Here is a 22712-nt window from a genome sequence, read left to right as displayed (position 1 = left end):
CAGAGTAGCAACAGTTATTGCTGAAATGCAGTCTGTCGTACCTTGCAATACAATTGTTCAGCTATCAACTCTCTGCAGTAGTTCAGAGTAAGAAGAGTAGAATCTGTTTTTGTGACGAGTAGGGAACTAAAAGTATGCTGGAATCTGGCCAGCATGACTGCTGTGTTTCTCCCCTTCAGAAAAAAGAGGTTAAGACATTGGTTTTTAGCATCTTATCCAAAATATGTTCTCCCGAAGTAGAAGATTTCCTCCTAGGAATTACTCTGTCTTGTGTGAAAAAGACTCCGAACTTTTGGCATCTATCCATTTCAAGCTTTTGTGTGATAAACTTCTCTTCAAAACAGTCCATTAATAGGAAATTAATTTGTAATGTAAGAAATCCAAGGTGATACACGAAGCTCAAGTAAATGCAAGGTGTCCCGTTACGACACCTCTAAATTAATGAAGAGGCTTATAATTTCTCTGTGATGGGAAATCTTTGGGATCCCAGAGATAAACTGAGAATACACTGGATATCAAAACCACACTTTTGAAAAAGTTTTTGCTTGGACAGTTTTGCTTTCCTTTTGTCCAAAGAAGCATTATTGAAGAGTCCCAACTTGCTCCAATTCTAGAAGTCACTAAAAGCAACGTATTGTTGAAACAAAAGGGACTGACTGGGGTTTGCTAGAGGCCCCTGGCTGCCTGCGAACATCCCACGTCTGTGCACAGACACAGCAGGCAGGTTACAGCCACAGCGACCCTGAAGGCTGCCTGCCCAAAAGTGAAGATAACAAAAAGGCAACTATTAATCAGTAGAGACTTCATAGAAAACACCTCCTCAGCTCTCTGTGGCGGTTAGCTTGAAAGGCAGAGAACTGCATTTTGGCTTCTTTAAAGAACTGACTCTTGGCATCATGTGGTGCTGCTGTGCAGCTCTTCCATCAACTGCTTTCCCTTGGAATTTGAAGCCGGAGGCTTTAAACCACACGTGCTTTCAACCTTATTTACTTCTCATGTCTTACATTCATACCCTTAAAGCATGCAGATACTGTGGTGGTGAATGCTGGTAGTAATGAACCGTTCCTCTAGCTCTTCAGTGGACTACTGCACAATCTGTATTTTAGGGAGATAAGATTTATGGTATAGCTTTAGGCACCCAATTACTGTAGCTCAGTTATGAGCCAAGGCTTTCTATACCATTGACTGAATCTCCAGAGACCCATTCAGAGCTCGCTCTTACTCCGTTTTACAGCAAGTACTTCTTTCTGTATAGAGCCAGATGCCTAAATCTGCATGATGGAGTAACTCTTCTCCCTCATCCCGATGTTTCACATTAATTTATTAAATCCTATCTCCAGCGTAAAGATGGAACAGTTCCAAGGCAGAATGCTGCTGTGAAGAACAACATGAAGAATTTTTCCTGACATTCAACAAGCTGTAAAATCGTTATTCTTTATGCAAATAAAGCCTATTCACTGCCCCCTCCAGACGTGGGGAGCAATCAGGTAACGCAGCTTTACGAGACTAGGATTAAGCAGCAGTGGCTGAAATATAGAGTCCTTTTATTCAGACAAAAGAAAATACCTAGTATCCTGATAAATTTAGGGGGGGGGGGGGGGAGAAAACGTAACAGCATTTGTTGTAAGAAGCAGGAAATCAATGTGAAGTTTTAATAGCTTTGACCAATCATTAGAACTTTGGGGAAAAAAAAAAACAAACCACACCACCCACATGAAACTTTGTGTAATTATCTCCCTAATGTGGCAATCACTGGCTAAATCGTTGCAGCCAGTTGTTACTGGAATTATTGCTTACTAAAGTTAAAGTTTAACTTGCAAGGAACTTGTGCTTTGAAAGAGAAGTATGCACAGCTGCAGCGCACTCTGTTCCCAGAGCCAGAGCTCCTCTTTGTGTGTGAAGTTAATGCCTTAACTCTGCTCTAGCTGCTGTTTACCACCGAAACGTGGTGCCTTTGATTGCAGCTCTCCGAGTGGCTTACAGCAAAGGATGAAACAGTTGTGCTCATCTTACAGACCAGAGCTGCAGGGTAAACTACAAAGAAGTGACTCGCCCATGATTAAATGCCAGGCGTGCCCGGGAACCAGGGTCAGGCCTCCAGTTTGTGCCGCCGGTAGCTACAACTTTTTGGCTGAATTCATGACACTGAAAACGGCATAAAAGTAAAAGTTACTTTAGAAGACACCATACAATGTCACATTTCCAAGAAAAAACATTAAACATGTCCCAAAGTAAAAAGACAGCATTTATTTTAATCAAATGTGAGTTTTCAGAAGCTTAGGTCCAATTGACCTTTTAAAGAAAATTGCAGAGATCCTCAAGTACTTGTATTTTATAACCGCAAATGCAAACTAACCTGGCTGGATCGATCCAGTACAATTACACAGGCACATTTTTTAAATCTTCCTTGAAACAGCATGGTTAATTATTGTTGAAAGTGGCATGGGAGAGGTCACTGCACTGATAACACTTCGATATAGTGGCTTTAACTCTTTGATATTGGACACCTCTGGGGAAAAGCCTACCTAGACTAGCTGTCAGACAAAGACTCCATCCAGCACACTGATTTCTTAACCTAGTGAGGAAGGTTTTAAATAAGGATCGAACGGGGCAGTTGACAAAGGCAGACAGGAAAATAAGGCAACGTGGATACGGGCCTAAAAATGAGAAAACGCACACTGATTTATAAATATGATCACAGTAAAGCAAGGAGAGAGAGAAGTGAATGAAAATAGTCTTAGATGGTTGTAGAAAACCACAGGAAGGATCAGGAAGAGCTGAAAGTCTTAATACAATGAACAATGAGTCAATTAATATAATTTATGAGAAGTTATCATGACCAGAATACAAATCATCAAAGACAAAGCTTATTAAAAAGTGGAGGACAGAAATGTTGCTTTTCTTGTCACAGATTCATATGCTTGCCCAGTAGCCCAAAACATAGGAAGAACTACAGGTGCTGAAGAAAATCTCTTTGAACTTATTTCAAAAGGGGAGATTCCTTATTCTCCCTTCCCCAGACTGACAAAACTGAATTTTGATACCTGAAGGACTTGAGGATAGGCTGAAAAAATAGAAGGGAAAAATAAGTTAGAAACTTTGGATCAAGGGCATGGCTTCAAACTATTTCAGCGAGAGAGAAATGAAAATACAGAAGACAAATTACCTGGGTGAATTATGAATTATTTATTGATATCGAAGACAAGGCAAAAGTCTGTAGAAAAAACCAAAAAGTTTTAAAAAAGGCAAGAGTACATGGAGACAAAATGAGGTAAAATTGGAAGGAAAATCTCAAAATAAGTCATATTATAAATACAATAGTAATAAAACCAAGTAAACAAAGCCCCGCAAGTGGTGATACAATTCCCAGCAGGCAGGCAAAGCCATCACATCATTAGGTGATGCCAAGAAATTGTATTATCCCATTCGCATCAATCTTTTGCAAAAAGGTCACTTGTTAAACAGTTACTAGCACAATGAAGACCAACAAGTAAAAGTAAGACTTAAGTAGGAAAAGCAGTCTAGAGAAAGTTTAGAAAGTGGAAAACCAAAACATTACTAATTAGCTGGGCTTGATGAACTTTGTTCTGAAGCCGATCTGATTAGAGTAGTCATTTCTAAGCAGCACAGGAAAGCAAAAGACTGGAAAGAACAGATGGTGGTGGTGTGATTTATTTGTTTAATTTTTGGGGGGCAGGGGAGAGCTATGAAAATGGTACATCTTGAACTAGCCAGCTCACCTTCAAATTTCCTTCAAATGTTTGAAAAGACAATCAGGACCCTTTGAAAGCATCTCAAAGATGACAAGTAACAGCTACTATGTGTTCAGCAAGACTTGACAAATTAACCCCATTTCTTTTTAAGACAGGATAACAAGCCTTCTGGCAATGGGAGAAGTAGCAGGTGAATTTTGACCACAACAAGGCTTTTAACATTGTCACAGATATGCAAATGATCTCAGCTGGAGATTTTTGGACACTGTTTTGCTTCCCTCCCAAATTGTGAATGCAACAGAGCGCCCAGAGAGTGATCCAATTTCTAGGAAGTTATTCAGGAGGAAACATTGAAGGAATTGTATGGTTTACCCTGGTAAAGAAAAAAATGAGGTGGAACATGATAAATCTAGAAACTGTCAGCAATAAGGACAGAAACAATCTGTTCCCTTGCCAGTGCACTTCAGTGCTTTTCTCATGGATGAGCCGTGCTCTTGGAGCATCAGCCAAGCCGGTGCTGTAAAAAACTCTGCTTACAACATAGTCAAAAAACTTCCACTTAGCCGTGTTTGGCAGCTGTAAAATTCTCCTGCAGTGTATTCTACAGGATCAGCTTTTCATTCCTTAACAGACAAGCGTCAACAAGTCAAGCAACCTGCCTGTGAGTGGACTGGGGTAAGGGAATGACACTGGTTACTCTAGAAGTTACTGGTTACTGATAGAAGACACTGGTTACTCTAGAAGGATCGACAAAATGAAGCCCCTGGGATACAGAATAGCCATCTCTATTGAAATCATTCTTTAACTTTCCTCAGAACAATTAACTTACACCTCTTTTCTGAGCCCACCAGCACATCTAATACTGGAAAATACCACATCATTGCACCAGCCACTGAATTGCTGTTACGAGAACTGGTGGAGCAGCAGACCACAAAAGTGATATTTTTTTTTTTTCCTGATGCTTACCCACACCTGTAAACAGGGGAGACCTGCTGCACATCAGGGTGTTTTCACACTAGGAGGTCACTGTTAGAAAGAAAAAATGAGCAAACACCTCGGTGGTGCCTCCTACCACCGAAACAGAGCAGTTAAAAGAAAAACTGACTGATCTATGGGACCAATCCATCCTAAAAAGTCCTGAACCAAGTCCCTGGGCACAGTTCCAGAAACAAACAGGCTTCACAGAAACAGGTGAAGAAAAAAGACCCCGGAAGCACAGCCACACTTGCAAGAAAGAACAGATCCGAGCAGCGTGATGCTTTGCCTATGCTCACTGCAGCAACGGCCAGGGACAGAACGCATTTTCCTGCCTCTGTAACAACTGGTGCACACACCCTGAACAGCATCAGGAGAAATCTGCAGGAGGTCTTTTGGTATTGCCCAAATGCAAAATCAAGGTTCAACCATATTGTAACAGCAAATGGAAAAGGGTGATAAATAACCGGTCTCTGAACTATAATATGATTGGTCTTCTGTATACCTGGTAAACCAATATTTCCAGTTTTTATTCTTTAAGTTCCTTTTCACAGAGAAAAGCTAATTGGCTTGCATTACAAGATTTAGATATTGATAAATTTCCATATTCAGTATGTGTATCTCTTTAATCTCATTGCTTCTCACGCTCTGCCTCAAACTGCTATTTTTAGTGTACTTTCTTTTACAATGAAGGCTTTTGTGAATTACAGGATCTCATGGTGTTTTCACCACTAGCAGCAAGATAAATTTGCAGCAAGATAAATTGGACTATATAGAAAAGGAGAAAATGGAGACAAAACTTTCCTACTTTGGCTTCTTTTCAACTGTAACCCAGCCTCATCCTATCCTGACTACCACAGGTATTCAGAAAAACTCATCAGGTATCAAAAAAAAAAAAAAAAAATCAAAACAAGCACTACAATCATTGCACACAAAAGTTGAATTAATTATCTTTTTTAAAAAAAGCATTCACTTTATATATACACATACTACATAGACATTTACACAGCGCTTTTCATCAGAGAACTACCTTCAGCAATATCTGTTGGGGTCCATATAAGCCAGACCCCTCTATTTGGCTCATATTCAGCTAAAAAGCGGGAGCACTGCTCATCCCTTTCCAAAACTCTGAAAGCGTCAAAAAGTTTTAAGGTAAAGGAGATAAAAATACTCCAGAAGCATATTTACAGCTACAAGAGAATCTCTCTTTGCTTTTAGTATCTACAGCCACATAATGTGCAAACACAAAGAGCACCCCTGACTTTCTGGAAGTAATTCAGAACTGTCTAAAAAAAACCCCAAAAAGGTGCCTCAAGCACACTCTTCTTCTAAATATACTCTGCAATGCTTAGTACAACTATGGAATCAGTACCCCATGGCAGCTGTGCAGGCCTGAGAGAAGAATGTATTCTGTAGAGTTCCCCAAAGCTGCTAAAGTGATCACCCCAACGCTCTGACACTCTTAAAATGCCTTACCGTAGTTATCCAATGTGGTGTCACCATAGACAGTATCTGTTCTTTACATCTTCTAGCTATAGGTAATGACAGTACAGGTTTTCTCCTTAATGGTCTGGTTCTATAAACCAACAGAACTGGCTTAACCAGAGAAGAACCGCCAGGGTAAAAAAAAAAAACAAAAAAAACCAACCAAAAAAACCCAAACCAAACAAAAAACCACAAACCAACCAACCTGACAAAGCACCCAAGAGATGTGCTTTCAGTGGGTCTAAATTGGCTAAGGTACAATAAAAAAAAATAAAATAAATGTAAAGACAAGGGTATTCCCTTGCCCACAAACATCTGTCTAGTAAGTATTTCTTGTGGGTAAACCAGGGTCTGTCTCTCTTAGCCCCAAATCCAGCCATCAAGTAGCTGCATCATGAACACAGAGGAATCAGGCCCTTGGTGATGGAAAATTTGTGCTACTGAGAGTGGAGTCACCCGTGTGAATAATTTCAGGGGTTCTAGAGTGAGAGAACTGTTTTGATGAGAATACAACGGGTGGCAGAATCCCATTACCACTTCTGCCTTACACATTTCAGGCGGCGCGGGCACTGGAGGAGATGCGTACCCATTCCCTAACAACAGTCGAGAAGGCATCTGATCATGTGCAGGCCACCTGTGGAGCCGAAGTGGATTCCCTTTGGATGAATACCCTGCCCCTGGAAACAGCCTGCAAGAGATTACCCAGCACTGTCAGGAACCATCCACGCAAAATAGCTTAAATCACTGGATGATGTATCACCTAGTGTAAATCTTGGGTTTACCTAGACTACTGGCAGATACACCTGATGTTTGATCCACCTGCTTTCTAGCACAACTACCTCCCTCCATCAGGCTTGGAAAGGAATCTTGGATCCCTCTGACTGTTGGTAACATTTATCAGGCAGAGCAAGTGGCATCTAACACAAGGAACAAACATCACTTTCAGTCCGGGAGGCAGCAGAAAGTAAAAGGCTTTGTAAAATATTATTGCCTAATCCTGCCTGCCACTAAAGGGAGTTCAGAAACTTCTGAATTATTCAAGTGATTTGCAGAACAGTGAGGGGAATGAATAGCCCTATTCTTTCCGTTTTCTCCTGGGCCCCAAATCTGCAGACTCCCACCTGCTTCCGTAACGATTGGCAAGCCCTCCGATGACTAGACTATTCATAGCGACTACCGCAACGAAGATCTCAGCTAGGTATATTTGAACTCTTGGCAGAGGCGCAGGAGGTAGCATTTGTCTAAGCTCTCTGGCACGCAAAGAATCCAGCAGCTACAGTAGGCAGGGCTGCATCGGGCACCTTTTTTCTTCGGAGAAGTGCTAAGAAGCAGCTTTCTGCCGAGGGGTTCACTGCTGTGCCCTCTCCGTCTCCTCTTTGGAGACCACGGCAGCCACCAATGTCTTCAGCAGCCACAAGAGATTCAAGCTGTTAGACCCCGTAACTGCATGCGTTGGTGTAGTGGGAGGGAAGACAGATGTTCTCGGATATAACGCAAATGTTTTCCTTAAATTAAGCAATTTAGCAGTGCGGCAGCGCACAAGACTCCGTATCAGTGATCACTCAAGCGAGTACCACCAAATTTGACATTTGACTGAAGTCACCCTGGCTGAAGGGATGACTCTGCTTTTAAAGCAAACTGTAAAGATTTGGAAGAGACACAAGCTGTTACCTTAAGAAGCATTGACCTTGGCCACCCTGATGTTGGATCTCAACTATTGGACGCAATTTACTAAAGCCTTGTCGTGAGAACAGTCTCTATGCCTTTATTTTCCAAACGGATACAAAAAAAAAAAGCCTCTGAATGTAATTGAAAAATAGCAATTACCTAGACCACTTAGGAAAAATATTTTACATGACATGAATAAAATATGAGATGGTATTAACTACAACTTGCTTAAATCTCAGCAAGTCAGCAGTGGAGTACCCCAGGGGTTGATACTAGGGCCGGTCCTGCTGATTACCGACCTGGGTGCTGGGACAGGGTGTATTCTCAGCAAGTTTGCTGATGATGTAAAATTGTAAGGAGTGGCTGATACACCAGATATAGCTGCGCTGCCATTCAGAGAGACCTGGACAGGCTGGAAAATTTGGCTTAGAGGAATCTCGTCAAGTGGAAATTAATTTAGGAAAGAACAACCCCACGCACCAGTACACACTGGGGGCCAACCACCTGGAAAGCAGCTTTGCAGAAAACAACCCAAGGATCCTGGTGGACAACAAGCTGAACGTAAGTTCGCTATGTGGCCAATGGCATTCTGCATGAGGAGTGTTGCCAGCGGGTTGAGGGAGCTTACCCTTCTCCACTGCTCTGTGCTGGTGAGCTCACACCTAGAGTCCTGGGTACAGTTCTGGGCTCCCCAGTACAAGATAGACATGGACTTGCTCGAACAAATTCAGTGCAGGGTCATAAAGACAATTAATGGACTGAAGCATCTTTCATATGCGGAAAGGCTGAGAGAGCTGGGACTGTTATTCTCTCTTCCTGGAGAAGAGAAGGTTCCAGGAGGATCTTCTTATTGTTTATAAACCTGAAAAGGGGAAATGAAGAGGAAGCCAGACTCACTGTGCAGTGACAGAACAAGAGACAATGGCCACAAACTAAAAAACCAGGAGGTTTGATCTGAACACAAGAAAGTGTTTTTCCTGTGAGGGTGGTCAAACGCCGGAACAGATTGCGGAGAGCAGCTGTGCAGTCTCCATCTGTGGAGATACTCAAAACCTGACTGGACATGGTCTTGGGCAACCTGCTCTAGCAGAGCGCGCTGGACTGTTTCAGCTCCAGAGGTTTCTTCCAACATAAATGATCCCATGATTCTGTGAAATAGAAAAGTAAATCCATTCTTCCACCTATTATAACAAAAAGCCTTTCTTTAGGTTAAACCCCCCTATTTTATCAAACTAGCTAGATCATCGTGGATACTGGATTTTTTAACAGTACTGGAATGACCAATTCATATTTGGTTTGCTCATTTTCACTTACATTCAGGGAGAAATCCATTACACATTTGCAAGGACTCTGGCCTTACTTTAAAATACCCGATACTGCCATCTCACATGCCCTCAACTTATTAAAAAAAAAAAAAAAAAGAAGTACCAGATAACAGTGTTTTGTTAGCTCCTCATAATGCATGCACTGTAGCCATCTGACTGGTTGTATTAAAAAGGGAGGTGGCTAGGGAGAGTGGGTTCTTTCCCATTACCACGCACTTGTATGCAGATCTTAATATTACCATTATAAAATTATGTATAAAATTAACTGCCCGTGCAGCTTGGCTTATGATTTGGGCTCGACACTGACACTCACAGGCCACGTAATTTGTTATCTAGCCAGCCTTCCCGAAAGCTCTAGGCAGACATGTCTTTGTAAGATTGAGTGTAGAGCTTTGAATTTCACTGCACCGCTAGAGGCTTTGCTGCACCTCGCCTGTTGCCACCATACACATGGATACTTCCTCTTCTCCTTGCTGAAAGATGGGCTACGTGGCACAAAGGGGGAAAAGAAGAGGAAAGTTCACAAATGAAGGTGTTAAAAAAAAAAAATATTCCAAGGAAAATACTGGTTTCGTTTGCCTAAAACCAACTCCAAATAAAACAAAGTATCATGCCCCCCTCAAAATCAAAAAAACCAAACTCTCCCCGCCAAAACCCCACAACAGAAGTATGTTATTCCTTACCTGTGTTCTTGATGCTAAATCAGACGCAGAATGTATTTCTATCCACTGCTCTATCGCTACCCAGCCAACATTGTAAAAGCATCAAAAGACATACTATAGTCACATGAAAGAAAGAACAAGCTTACACCGTATATTTCTGCCCACATTAATTGCATGAAATTACAGGAACGTTCACGTTACTGTACTGGATAATTAAAGTAACAATTACATTCTAATGTTTCAAGAACTGGGTGGCCCATAGTCTATAGTTCCTGGTTATTCACCAGAGAACTCCTTTATACTTGTTAAGAAAGCATTAAAATATATTTTTCAAGAAAATTCAGGTCACTTGGCAATACAGGAGCTACAAAATATTTATTTTTTTAAATAAAAACATTTAAATCATCAGGTTTTGTAAAACAGCACGTCAAGTGTTTATCTTAATCTTTGTAGTGTAAGCACCTTCAGTTTTATGCTAAAACAGTCCACATAAATTATTATTTGGTCAGGGTATTAAACTACATTGAAATAAATATACTTTTAACCAAGACAGATCACCTAAGGCATACCAGAATCCCATACCTTTATAGAAAGTTTCTCTGGTGACAAGTGAAATACAGACTGTGAAACCATGATTGCAGTAATTTTTTCTTTTTCTCTTTTTAATTTCAGTGAAGACTGGCCTATAATTTTAAACTATAAAAACAATTATAAAGTGTTACAGCTACAGCTTTAAAAAACCCTGCATCACGTAAGAGAAATATTTGAGATGGCTTACCTAAACAGTCTTAGAATAAGAGGTGGAATACAAACTGCTAAACTACCTACAACGCACTGGGCTGGTCATATCACATGTCCCACTCCTATGGGAAATTACCCACTGAACAGGAATAGAAATCTTTGTTTAATTAAAAGAGAGATAAGTCACTGATAACTGAAAACAATACAACTCAAAGGGCTTTTTATGCTCATACTACTGATTACAAAACACTGGGTGAAAAATTTAATATTTAACATTATATAAGCCTTACAAGTACAGAACTTAACAGAAGTTTACAAGTAAAAATATTTCAGCACCTGAGATTTTCCTGTAGAAAGCCAAACAGAGATACTTTCTTCAGAAACATGTAATACAATCAACTCCTTTTCTCTCAGTATTACACAGGAATAATTGATAAAGAAAGAGTTGAAATACACATAATGCTCCAAAATTCTAATTAAGCCTTGAAGATAAATCTGCTATCAAGCTATACTTAAAATTTGATCCATGTGCATTACCTGACTTTATTTTATGAAAACAATTCATATTAAGACTTCATCTATTAAAGTGTTCTGATGAAATTAAAGTTTAAAGAAAGGGCAAAGAACAGTACGCAACTTGAATCACGTTGACAAAGAATACTGGAACAGAAACAGGTTTGAACAAAATGTAATAACTTAATCTGCTATGCAAGCATTTAGTTTTACAGACAACTAGTGGTTTTGTCTTTACTTTTGGTAAACTAATACTTTAAGGAAATCCTTTTCTATATTCACTTTGAGAGCTGGGAAGTTGCATTTTCTGCGTTCTGCTCTGTGCTATTAAGACTTCATGATTTTGTATGTATTTATCTGCCACCCTCAAGGTAGCCACTGTACAGCATGCCAGACACTTTCTTTTTTGATCCCTTGGTTTCGAAGCTTTAAGCAATTGTGTATTTTATTGAACAACTGAACTCCCAGACCCCAGAGTAAAGGAGAAGAAAACGTGTAAAACAAAGGTCTCAACAAAACAGTGTTCTGGTGGCAATATCATAGTTTTATTCTAACATTACCTATTTTTATTTGTGAAGACTATTTAAATATCAAGTGATATGTAAAATTAAAGACTTCAAATACTGGAATATGAGGGATATTCCTTTAATTCTAGAAATGCTTTCAGCAGGGAAAGTAAACTATACAGTTGGTTTTATTTAATCACTTAGTGATACTGTAAAAAAACCCAAACTGTCAGTGTCATCGGGTTAAATGTTCCTCCCCCCCCAATTAACTATCTGCAATTTTCTGGAACCCTTCTATCACTGAAAACCAGTCAAGAATATCTGTTTCTGTCCTTTAATTCCTAAATATGAACAACTGAGCACTCAGTAGTAACTTTAGGAAGAAAAGCTACAGAAATCATACTGAAAGATGTAATATTAAATTATTGCAGTTTTAAAATTTGAGTGCAGTAAAATGCACTGTTGGCTCACTTAAAATCAAGCCCAATCATCCTTAAAACCCATCATCTTTCCTCAATACAAGGTGCAGCAGAGTTTAAAAAACAAGAATGGGGGCAAACCCCTCCACCACAAACAAAAAATCCCGAACCAAGAATATTGTTTTCAGTGCAAACACTGTAGTCTTCAAAAGCTTAAGAGTACAAATATTTATGTTCCAGTGTATCCTTACCTAACAAGGAATGTTGTTTCACATTATAAAGTATGTCAAATACCTTTAATCCAATCGCAATACTGGTTTACCCTCTCAAATCAGTACGGTGGCTGAAACCTAGGTGTTTATACAAGTGGTGTAACTTTCTGGAGAAACTAATGCACACAGTTGAAAGCTCTCACAAAAAGCAAGGGCAAAGACTGCAAACTCAGCTGCTGGTCCTTAGCCAATTTCAGTATCAAATGCTGAAAAGTAACCAGCTACTTAACGAGGAGTGAACAGAGCTTCCCGCACCAGCACCTTAAATCCCCTGCCCCACTCCCTAATTCTACAGGCCACAGAGGCAAGGTGCAGACAGCCACTTCTTCGGCAAAACTCTTCTTGACAGAATACAACCTTACTGTTATGTCATTCATTTTTTCAATGTGCAGAAGTTAAATATCTAGCAAAACCCCTCAAACCTAAAGAAAACTTCCGTGACACTGCAGGAGGAGGTGGATATGTTCTTTTAGTCATTCAAAATATATTTATAAAGTTAATCTAGAATACCATTTTGCAGCATTGTGCTTTTAGAGTTATTAGCTGGGATTCCAAGGAACATTCGAAAAAGGCGTCCACTACATTTTCCTAATTAGCTGCCCAATTTAATAATTTTGGTACTATTTGTCACAGTACATCAGAAAACAGCAGCACAAAGCATTAGATGGACAAGAATTTTGCATTTGTTCCCCTTTAAAAAGCAAACATTTTTAAAATGAAAGGCACTCATGACAGAAACTCTCTCTCCAGTTCATATATAGATGGCCGACAAGTTTTGCTCTTCACTCTACATAAAGGCACAGTACAGTCTCTGTTTTGACCTTCCACATCAATATCAAGTAATGAGGGCATGTGGCAGTTAGTTCTTTCCTCAGTATCTGGCAACAAGTTAACATCTGGATCTACATTGCCCTCTAAATATTCAGAGTCTTTAGAGTTTGATTTAATAATACGTGGAATAATCTGCCATGCATCAATTTTACTTCTTAGAGAAGAAGGTCGAGGCCTTGCTATACTATTGACAGCGCTCTGCTTTTCAGTTGAACCACCACCGTGATTGCTTCTTTGTTGAACAGACGGAGAGTGCAGAGTTCCAGTAACTGACAGAACTGGTAATGTGGAGACATCATCGGTTGAAGCAAATCCGTTAGCTAGGGGAAAGGAAAGGCCAAACAAAATGAGCCAATTTAAACCATGTGACTTCTTTGCTATTTGTAAAACTGAGCTGCCATAATCACTAGTGGCTTCTTCCCCCCCACCTGAAAAATTAAGGGGCTTGTACATCCATGGGGAACCTCCTAAGAGAGGACCGGCAGTGCTCAAGTAACATTTTTGTATCTATACTCTCTGCTCGAGGCCACAATAGTTTATTTTTTATTGATACAAAAGAAAGAGATAAAGCATTAACCACCCAGTAACTGGATGAATATTAATACTGGAATAAAGCCCCATAATTTTGTCCAGTTATTATAAGTAATTACATATGCATAGAGTACCGTGAAGAATATTACATTTAAGACACCACAGAATGCCAGTATTGAAATTTAGAACTTCTTTTCAAAACCTCATTAATCATGAACTTATCCATTTACATGGAAACCAGATTTAAAGACCGTTTTTATCAACAGCTTATCTTAAGGATTTATGGAACATGTGACATAGCTTCTAGGTCAAGCAGGCAAATCAAAACTTACCAGACTTGTTTTTCTTGAAGTTAATAAAATGTGCAGTACTAAAATGATGCTTAATCACTCACCTATGTGGACTGTGAAACTATATTAAAATTAAACAAGCATATTCTCAGTCTCAGGAAGTCCACAACTACTCAATGCATGCACCTGACACTCTCAGTTTATTTCAGCCACAATGCTGGTATTGTACGTTTCTCAGAAAGGAGGTTCTTGACAACACGAAAAGACCAGGGAAACCTATTTTTGCAACACCTGAGAAAAACAGATATCGCCTTGAAATGAACCATCTCTTTCCCTTAAATCTCCATACCAACACTCCTAACAGGACGCTATTCCAAGCGCAACTAGTTTATTCAGGGTTCAGACACAGAGGGCTTACCCACACGCTGTTACGGTGGCTCAGCTAACGCGTAACTGTAACAAAAATCTTAGCAACTCACTAGTAAATGGTTAGTTTCCCTACATTTTCTGTTTCTGTGTTTAAAAATCCTTTACACTAAGTTCTTAATTACTCACCTGTGGTCTGAAAATTGTTCCCATCTGATAAGGTTCGCCTGTGACCCAACACACTTAACTTTGTAAAGGAATCATTTGGCACATTTTGAGATTCGTGTTTCAGACAAAGATTAAAAGGCTGTTTTTTTAATCGTGTAGAAACTGTTTTGGGAGCCAGGTGTATCCTCTGCTCTCTCTTACTTTCAGAGGTTTCAGATGAAAAGTCATCAATGGCACTAGATGGGCCACAATCACCAAGCACAGTGCTTACAAACGCATCTTCACTGTCAGACTGAAGTAGGCATTTTGTGGAAATGGAGGGCATAGACAGAAGATTCACAGTATTTGCAGCTGGATTTAGGGATGGAGTATTTGCTTCCTCTTTCTTGGACTGCAGTCGTGTAGGGCTGGCACTCCTGCGAAATTTTGAAGCACGCTGAAATATTCCATCACGCTTCTTCTTCTCATCTTTAGGCAAGAGTTCATCTGGACCCTGTGATTTGTTCAGCTCTCTGATATCTAAGCCCAGCGCGACAGATGCGAGGAGGACAGCACACCCATACAGAACTGAATCAGTCTTCTTTTTCTGGGGCGTCCTGCTCAGACTGTTCGTAGGTGTCATTTGAGGAGTACTACTTGTAGAACTAGCAGAGGTTCCTTCTTCAAAGCTCTCATGTTCTACTGTATTCTCTCCCTGATCATCTTTCCAAAGAGGTAGATTAATATAGGCCTGATTCGGCAACTTAATTGGCTTTGGTCTTTTACTGTCCAAACCTTCAGGGAGAAGTTTCTTATCAGTACAGACACCTATAAAACATTACAGTATATGTTAAGATTGCAATTCAGCTATTTTGCTATTGCATGTCTGCATATGTACATCGTTATTTCCTTTCACTTGCACAAGTATTAATCTTGAGGTATACTGTATGTCCCCTTCAGAAAGTAGTTAGAAGCTCAGAGACTCACACTGTAAGATTCAGAAATGTATCCTAAGCCTAAACATCTTCATGTTCTCTTGATAGCCTTTAAAGTAGCAGAAGTACCATTTGCTACAATTTCACCTTTTTAGCAAGTCAAAAGCAAACTATTAGAAGCAGCTTGCCTTCCTGAGCATAAGTTAACTGTGAACAAACTATGTTTTCCACATCTGAAAGACTTACCTTTATTTTAAGAGGGGCATAACGTATCTTCCAGTCTTTACACACCCAACACAGTTCAAGAACAGGTATTGTCTTTGCATTGTCTGTGATATTTGAGGATTTACAAGACTTTGGTAGTGCTTTTCAAATAACACAGAAAATATTTCTGTGTATGGACCACAGTGAAGTAATGTACTATACACAAACTGCCAGGTAAGATCTGGAACACATTCTTTGCAACACTTTCAATTAAGCTGTGTTCCAAAATCCAGTGAGTTACTAGAAAATTTTCCAATTCACTAGGCCATGGTTGTCTGGAGTAAAAATAAATTTGACATCTCACACCTCATGACAAATAAAATGGAAGGTATAATTGGACTTACATGTGTTATTCTACTGTAAACTACTGAATGCTACAGAATAAGTATTTGAAATGCAAATATGTAAAAGTATATTATAATCTCCAAATGTCTGTATACAGGGGTTTAGAGTAAGCTAACGGTAGCCTTGATTTATACCCCTGCCAGTATATACAAAGATGAAAATGCCTCTTTCCTGGGGGGCTGCAGGGGGGGTGTGTGTGGCCGGGAGCAGTGCCCAAGCACCTTACCATTTCCTCTTCCAGCTGGCATAAATCTAGCTGCTGGTATGACACCAAGTTATATCACAGTTTTTCTCCTGACACTGGTAACTTAATTTTCTCAGATAAGAGAATCTGTAGCATAGTAGAAACTGTGTAGATTTGAAAATTATAGTCTATTAGGTTCCTGATCCTAAGAGGATTAAGTATGTTTTTACTTGTGATTTACCTGTAAATCCCAGAATCCTGCCTAAACAACTAAGGTTTGAAATCTACGTATTTTTTTCTTGAAAACTTAGAGAGTAGCATTTTTTTTAAATAACTGTGCAGAGCCCACTAACAATTAAAGACATTTAAATGATCGTTAATGACAAGATAATTATTGATTTAGATGTTTGGTTTTAGATGAAACTAAAACCTGATGACTGCAGACCTCATATACAGATCAACGGGCAACTAAAAAATGTACAGGGGCAAAAATCCCTATGTGGTACTGCTCACACACTATATATATTTCTTAGTTGCTAATGATGGAAATGTAAAGATGTTAACACTTGCATTTTTTTACCGTATTTTTTTTGTAGCATGACTACTCTTCTAATAGTCTGCATAATTCTTGAGGAATTCGAGCAATACCATTTTAACATCTAATGCCACGATAGACCTAATGTCACGATATGGCAACTTCCATTTTTTTCAAAAATAGCTCTTACCTTGGTCCACAAATAGGGAAGCTAGGGGAACACCCTTCTGATTTTTCATTAAAACAGTTGACCAAGGGTTGCTGCCATCTGAAAGGGGTCTTATTCTGAAATAACAATAGTTATTTTGATATTACAGAGGATACTATATTTATATATGCTTTTACAGAAAATTACTCAAATATCTTTCTTTTTAAACTATAAACATGCAGTAACAGAACTTGAAAACAGTAAAGCTTTCCACAGGTAGCAAAAGTTATATATATGTGATAGCACAGAGTCGTATGATTATAAATTGATACATGTGCTACATCAGCTATTCCTTATAACATAAAAATTTCAGGCCACAAAAGAAAGACAATGAAAAAAATAGGCCTTGACTACCTACTGAAGAACAAAAGTTGGTGGAAACCTTGAAAATAGTTTCACTGTGTCAAAGGAATGACGCAAATATTGGAAATTTATTAAGCATTGTGACTAAACAAAAATATCCTAAAGCCGGTTTTAACAGATGATCTGGAACCGACTACTGCCACAGGTAAATGAGTAGAGGTCTCCACCAAGAAAAAAGAAAAAGGCACTATAAGTAATTATATATACTAGAAGAGACAAGGAAAAGGATCTCTTGCTCCAGAAAAAACGATAACCTCCAGTTTTGAGCAATCAGAAAAAATAATCTGAAAGTGAATGTGTCCAGCTGCTTTTCAGAACCCTTCCACCCTACCTTTATCAGTGTAAATGATGTTGCTGGTGTGAATTGTGTTTCACGTATGCAAAGTGAGTCAGTTTTATTTAGTGGCACTGGAAGTGCCCACTGGAGGCCATGCCTGCAGCTCCTCAAGTAAATGTGAGGAGGGGCAAGACAGACAGACAGGCCATAAATGCCTGGTGTGCATTAGCAGCTCAGCCTCCCAGTACGTTCCAAATCTCAAAAACCAGAGACAAAGGGTAATAGATAAGCGCCACTAAAACTTTAAGATAAGTTTTTATCCTTAAGTCTGTGTGGGGGAGCCATCCACCATTAACATAACTCCTAAATTAATTGCAAGTTAGGACTGAGCTTTAGCTGTAACTAGAGACTGCAGAACTTCTCTCACTTACTACTTATGTTAGTGATTCAGTTACCAAGAACGCTTAGTATTATCAAACAAACAAGATGTAGTACACATACTTGTCCTTACAATCTGCACGATCCTTTGTTTGAACTGAACTTGGTCCCCATGTACAACCTCTCTTTTTGAAACTTCTCTTCACATCTTCAAACTCTTCTTGGTGATAAGTTGTGCTCCTTCCCCAAGTTCTGTTGCTTTCATCTGAAGTTACTAGAGTTTGGATTTAAAAGCACAAACAAAAAACCACACAAATAAATAGTATTTTTAAAATCAAAATATTTTGACAGAACAGATTATTTTCTCCACTGCAAAACCATTTTGACACAGTTACACAATGAAGTGTAGACAAAATTTGAGATTTTATTTTACAAAAACCACCACACAAACTGCACTGATGCAAAAAGATGAGCAAGCAAGAAAAATAATTTATGAGCTGACAAGAGACCCCAATTAAAGATAAAGCAGCAAAACAATCATATTTTCCATGCTCTCTTTAACTGAGAACCTTATATGTAGGTAATTCAGACAAGTGAATTAGACTGAGCACTTAAATTCCAATGAAGAAAATATATGCTGTGGAACAACTGGTATCAAATGAAACAGAATATTCCAATTGTGACAATGATGAATGTTTTCTTTCTCACTAAGCCAAAATTAATTATACTATGAAAGTGTCTAACCTTCATTAAATGCTTAGTCTGTCACTGTCTCAACTGTTAAGTTAAACAGAACCAGCACCTTTGAAACATAATGAAATCTTGCCTTTTTTCATAACCCCACTGGGAAGTTCATATTCACTTGTGATATCTACATCCTGCTGGTACACATATACACTGTTTCTTCGGCCATTAGTTGTGTGTGTATCTGTTTTGGGAATCACTGAGGAAAAATTAAGAGAATGTAGTAGAGAACTTAGTCAAGCTGATTTCAGAAATGGAACTGTTTCCCATATATTCTTATCTTCGGGTCACAAAGCCCAAACCTACAAAGGCATTAAGCATCTTTTGATAGCAGGTTTTTACTGTAGGGTTTAGAGGATCCTCTTTCTAGGACCAAACCCGGGCAAGTAGATTTTCATGTACATGCCTGTGGTTCTGCTGCTCCTGCACTGCACAGGATTCTCCTCCTGCCTCACCGTACAGCACCTTGCCAGCACAGCTTTCCCTGTAGTATGGCACTCTACTTACCTTCTTTACACTCCCATTTTCAACCACATTCCAGGACCTATGGAATATGTATCTTACTGGTTTTCCTCCTTCCTTTAAAACACCTTTCAAAGTCAGTTGAAATTTGTTTTAATAACAAGATTTACAATTAACTAGATATTTATTTTAATTTTAAAAAGCTTCTAGAATTGGAAGCTAGAGTCACAACAAAGTGAAGCAATCAAGTAACCAATTTTTAGATATGCCTCTTCAAATCACCTGTATTTGAGCAAGTCTTCTTGAAACAAAGACACTTTGAAGTTAAATCAAGATAAAACATTATTGTGGGAAAGAGACTTTATTTTGCACAGGTGCAGATGGGTGTGGAAGCTAAATTGTTTCAGGTAGATACTCCTGAGAGATCTGATAAGCTTTTAGGTAAAGTCTAGGGATCCAAACTCAGAAACAGAAGTGTACTTTTAAAGGAGAGCCTTTATCTTGTTTTGTATGTTCTAGTCCTACAAACAGAAATGCCTGCTCAAATGAAAAAAAAAAAAAAGAAAAAAAAAGAAAAAGAAAAAAAAGAAAAATCCCAAGTGACACTTAGCACATATGCAAGGAGTGGTACTGCTATAGCTTACATATGGCTATGCTTTAAAAAAAAATAATAAATAAATAAAACAAACACCAAAAAACACCCTTAAGTTGTCATGTATTGGCATGATTTTGAAATTTGCTTCATTTCCAAGCATTTCCATACAGAGCAAGGAGAATCAAAGGTAAAATGAGACAGTCCTGTTTATATGTAATTATGACATTTTACTAAGAAAAACATTTCTTACCTTTCTGCAGTAAAAAGACCCCAACAACCAAAAAACCCACCACATGGTTTGAAGTCAGGAAACCATTATCAACACAGATACTTTGTCAGCTAACTTCTGAAAAATAATTTATGTAATTTTCCTTCCATCTTAAATTTTCATTAAGAAAGGGTTTGTCCACCTCTCTCCTTTATTTGTAACACATGGATAGTAATGGTCTTCGCCCACGGAACTGTGTCAGTTACAGCTCAAACAAAAAATAAAGTTACTGCCAGAAAAGACCACTTCTCCTTTAGACATGAATAATGAAAAGGATTTCATAAGGCAGAGGTATTCCAAAGGAGATGAGTGATCTGGTTTCTATCCAAACTTCTAAAGAAAGTTTCAGGCTGGTCAATAATAAATAAAACTTCATATACTAGCTACAGAACAGTATGCAGAAAAGAAAATCCCCGTGCATTTTGGTTTCCCCTCCTCCTTATTTACATCTGATAAAGTCAGATTCTGAAGTAATTTCCCTCAGAGGCGACTATCCTTGCAAGAGAAGACAGACACCATCCACAAGCAATCAGCTGGAACAGGTTCCACTGATTTCATATAGAGAAGCTTAAGGCATTCCATGCTGAATATGGATAATTAGACAATCTGCTTTGCACAGTAGAACAGACAGTACATATGCAGTGAATCCTGTAGGAACTGTTTATCTCTACATATGTCATTCCCAAATATAAATGCAGGCTTCACTGTAACAATATGCACAGTCCTCTTCCATACAAGGTACCTCCACTACATGAGCATGAACACACCTCTCCTTCTGTCATCTGGTTACATAGAATAATGTAAATCTACACGTGTACTGACAATTTTACTTTTCTGTCTTTCTCTTGTTCTCAAAAAAACTAAAGCAAGCTCTCTTCTTCATTTCCTTCTGGGTTTATATTTGCTTAAAGCTTGCTTCTCTTGCCATAAGCAAGTTGGGTTGCTGGTTGATTCGCTGGCCTTTCCATCTTACATGACACCCTTATTCTCTGAATCTTTTTTTTTTTCTTTGGTAGTCCATAACTGGTTTCCTTTATCAATTCCAATACCTAATAAAAACTTGTTTTCCATCTTACATGGGTTCTAAATGTGATGCTTTGCCCATTGACACTATAAATTTTGATTCCTCATTCTTTTATCCCTGTCAGTTTACAAAGTGATTAATCAAGAAGATTAATAGATTAAGGAAAGATATGATTTAAAACATTCACAATAATTTTGCATTACTGAAGATTAGCTAGCATTTTAGCAGTATTATCCCTCCCATCAAAGAACAAGTTACAAATGTTAGAACAAGTTAGGGGACCTAGAAATCAGACAGAATCTCTCTGGAATCCGATACCACTCTGGGTATTTCAGTGAGTATATGGAATAAACAGTCTCTATTGACCAAATGAACAAATAGAAACGGTGGAGACTTACGCTGTATAGCTCGAAGTCGAGGAATTATTGTGGGGCTACTTGATGGACTAGAGCTGTTACTGTTCAAACTCCTCCTCTTATCCAGGTTGGGGGATGCCTGCACTGTTATTTTGTGCTGGAAATCTATAAGGGAGTAAAACGGATCAGTTTTAATGTTCTAAATAAAAAACTCTTCAGGTGATTATAATGCTGTACTTCTTAAAACAATTAAAGCTATATAATGAATTAAGACTTTCCAGTGTAGGAGATGTTCCTATTAAAAACGCTGACAAACTTTAACTCTTAATGTAAGAATTTAAACACTGAGTCCAACAGGCAGGATTTCACACCTCCACAGACACTGTATGACAGGTTTGCAGTAACATCACCAAAAGCAGGCAGGTCCAAGTGGACCCAAACTGAGACACATCCACATCACAAGCTGTTATTCAATCTTGTTGGTTGTCACAGAGGGAAAGAAAAATCTCAGTATTTCATCTCAAATCAATCAATCAATATTCACGGAAATCAGATTTGCCTTAATTATTTTTTTAACAACGTAATTCATATACAACATAAAAAGCAGCGTTAACAAAGAAGCCGTAGCTATCAACATGTCAGAAAAATAAGACACCAAACTACAGAATTTCAAATATTTATAGCAATGTAGTAAAAAAAGAACAGCAAGTATTGGCAAGAAGGAAAAACCTTATGAAATAAAATTTGACAATATGCCCCTCTAATCCCCATCACCAGTGCAATTACATTGTATGCTATTGTTAAAACAGAACTGTTTCACAGACAAGTTCATCTGGGTGATTCTGGACAACAAAGAACTAAGTGGTAAGCGATATTCTGAAAAACACTAAGTTAAATATGATCAGAACTGGAAACAAAGGACCAAATATTTAGTTTAAGCTCGTGATCCAGCATAAAGCAATCTAACATGCTTATGTGGGAGGCTGTAGTGTGATTTATATTTACTGTTATTATTACTTCTAAAGAAAAGAAAAATAAATTTATTTTACTAGTGCTGAAATAGTATTCTAAATACTACTACCCTCTGTCTCTTTCCAACTACTAGACAGGTATGATTTGGTCAGACCTGTGTCAGTGTGACTAGATTCTTACTGTATGAGTACTAAACTGACAGACTTGACCTGGAAGCCACTGAAGGCTTCCATCTTCCACACTTCCATCAGCACTGCTGAAGGCTTTCTAACCATCGGTATAATCTTGAGTTTCCATAGCGTCATCTCATGGCAACGTTAAAAAGGTACCACTGAACCAGAAACTAAAAAAACCCCAA

The 22712-nt window shown here is 38.7% G+C and overlaps 1 protein-coding gene across 1 annotated transcript in view; it reads right to left on the bottom strand.

The window, feature by feature from the left end:
* Positions 1-10184: 10184 nt before the first annotated feature.
* The window catches only part of MAP3K21 (mitogen-activated protein kinase kinase kinase 21), a 43468-nt gene continuing 30940 nt past the window's right edge, over positions 10185-22712 (bottom strand). Inside the window, 5 exon segments of the mRNA XM_055714099.1 lie at positions 10185-13430; positions 14487-15272; positions 16898-16992; positions 18057-18207; positions 21425-21547. Coding sequence (XP_055570074.1) covers positions 13006-13430; positions 14487-15272; positions 16898-16992; positions 18057-18207; positions 21425-21547 — 1580 coding nt within the window. The 3' untranslated portion in view covers positions 10185-13005.

Source organism: Falco cherrug, chromosome 6 (genome assembly GCF_023634085.1).
Source record: "Falco cherrug isolate bFalChe1 chromosome 6, bFalChe1.pri, whole genome shotgun sequence".
Lineage (NCBI taxonomy): Eukaryota > Metazoa > Chordata > Aves > Falconiformes > Falconidae > Falco > Falco cherrug.
Note: the sequence above shows the minus strand (reverse complement) of the source record. Positions and strands in the feature narration are given on the sequence as shown.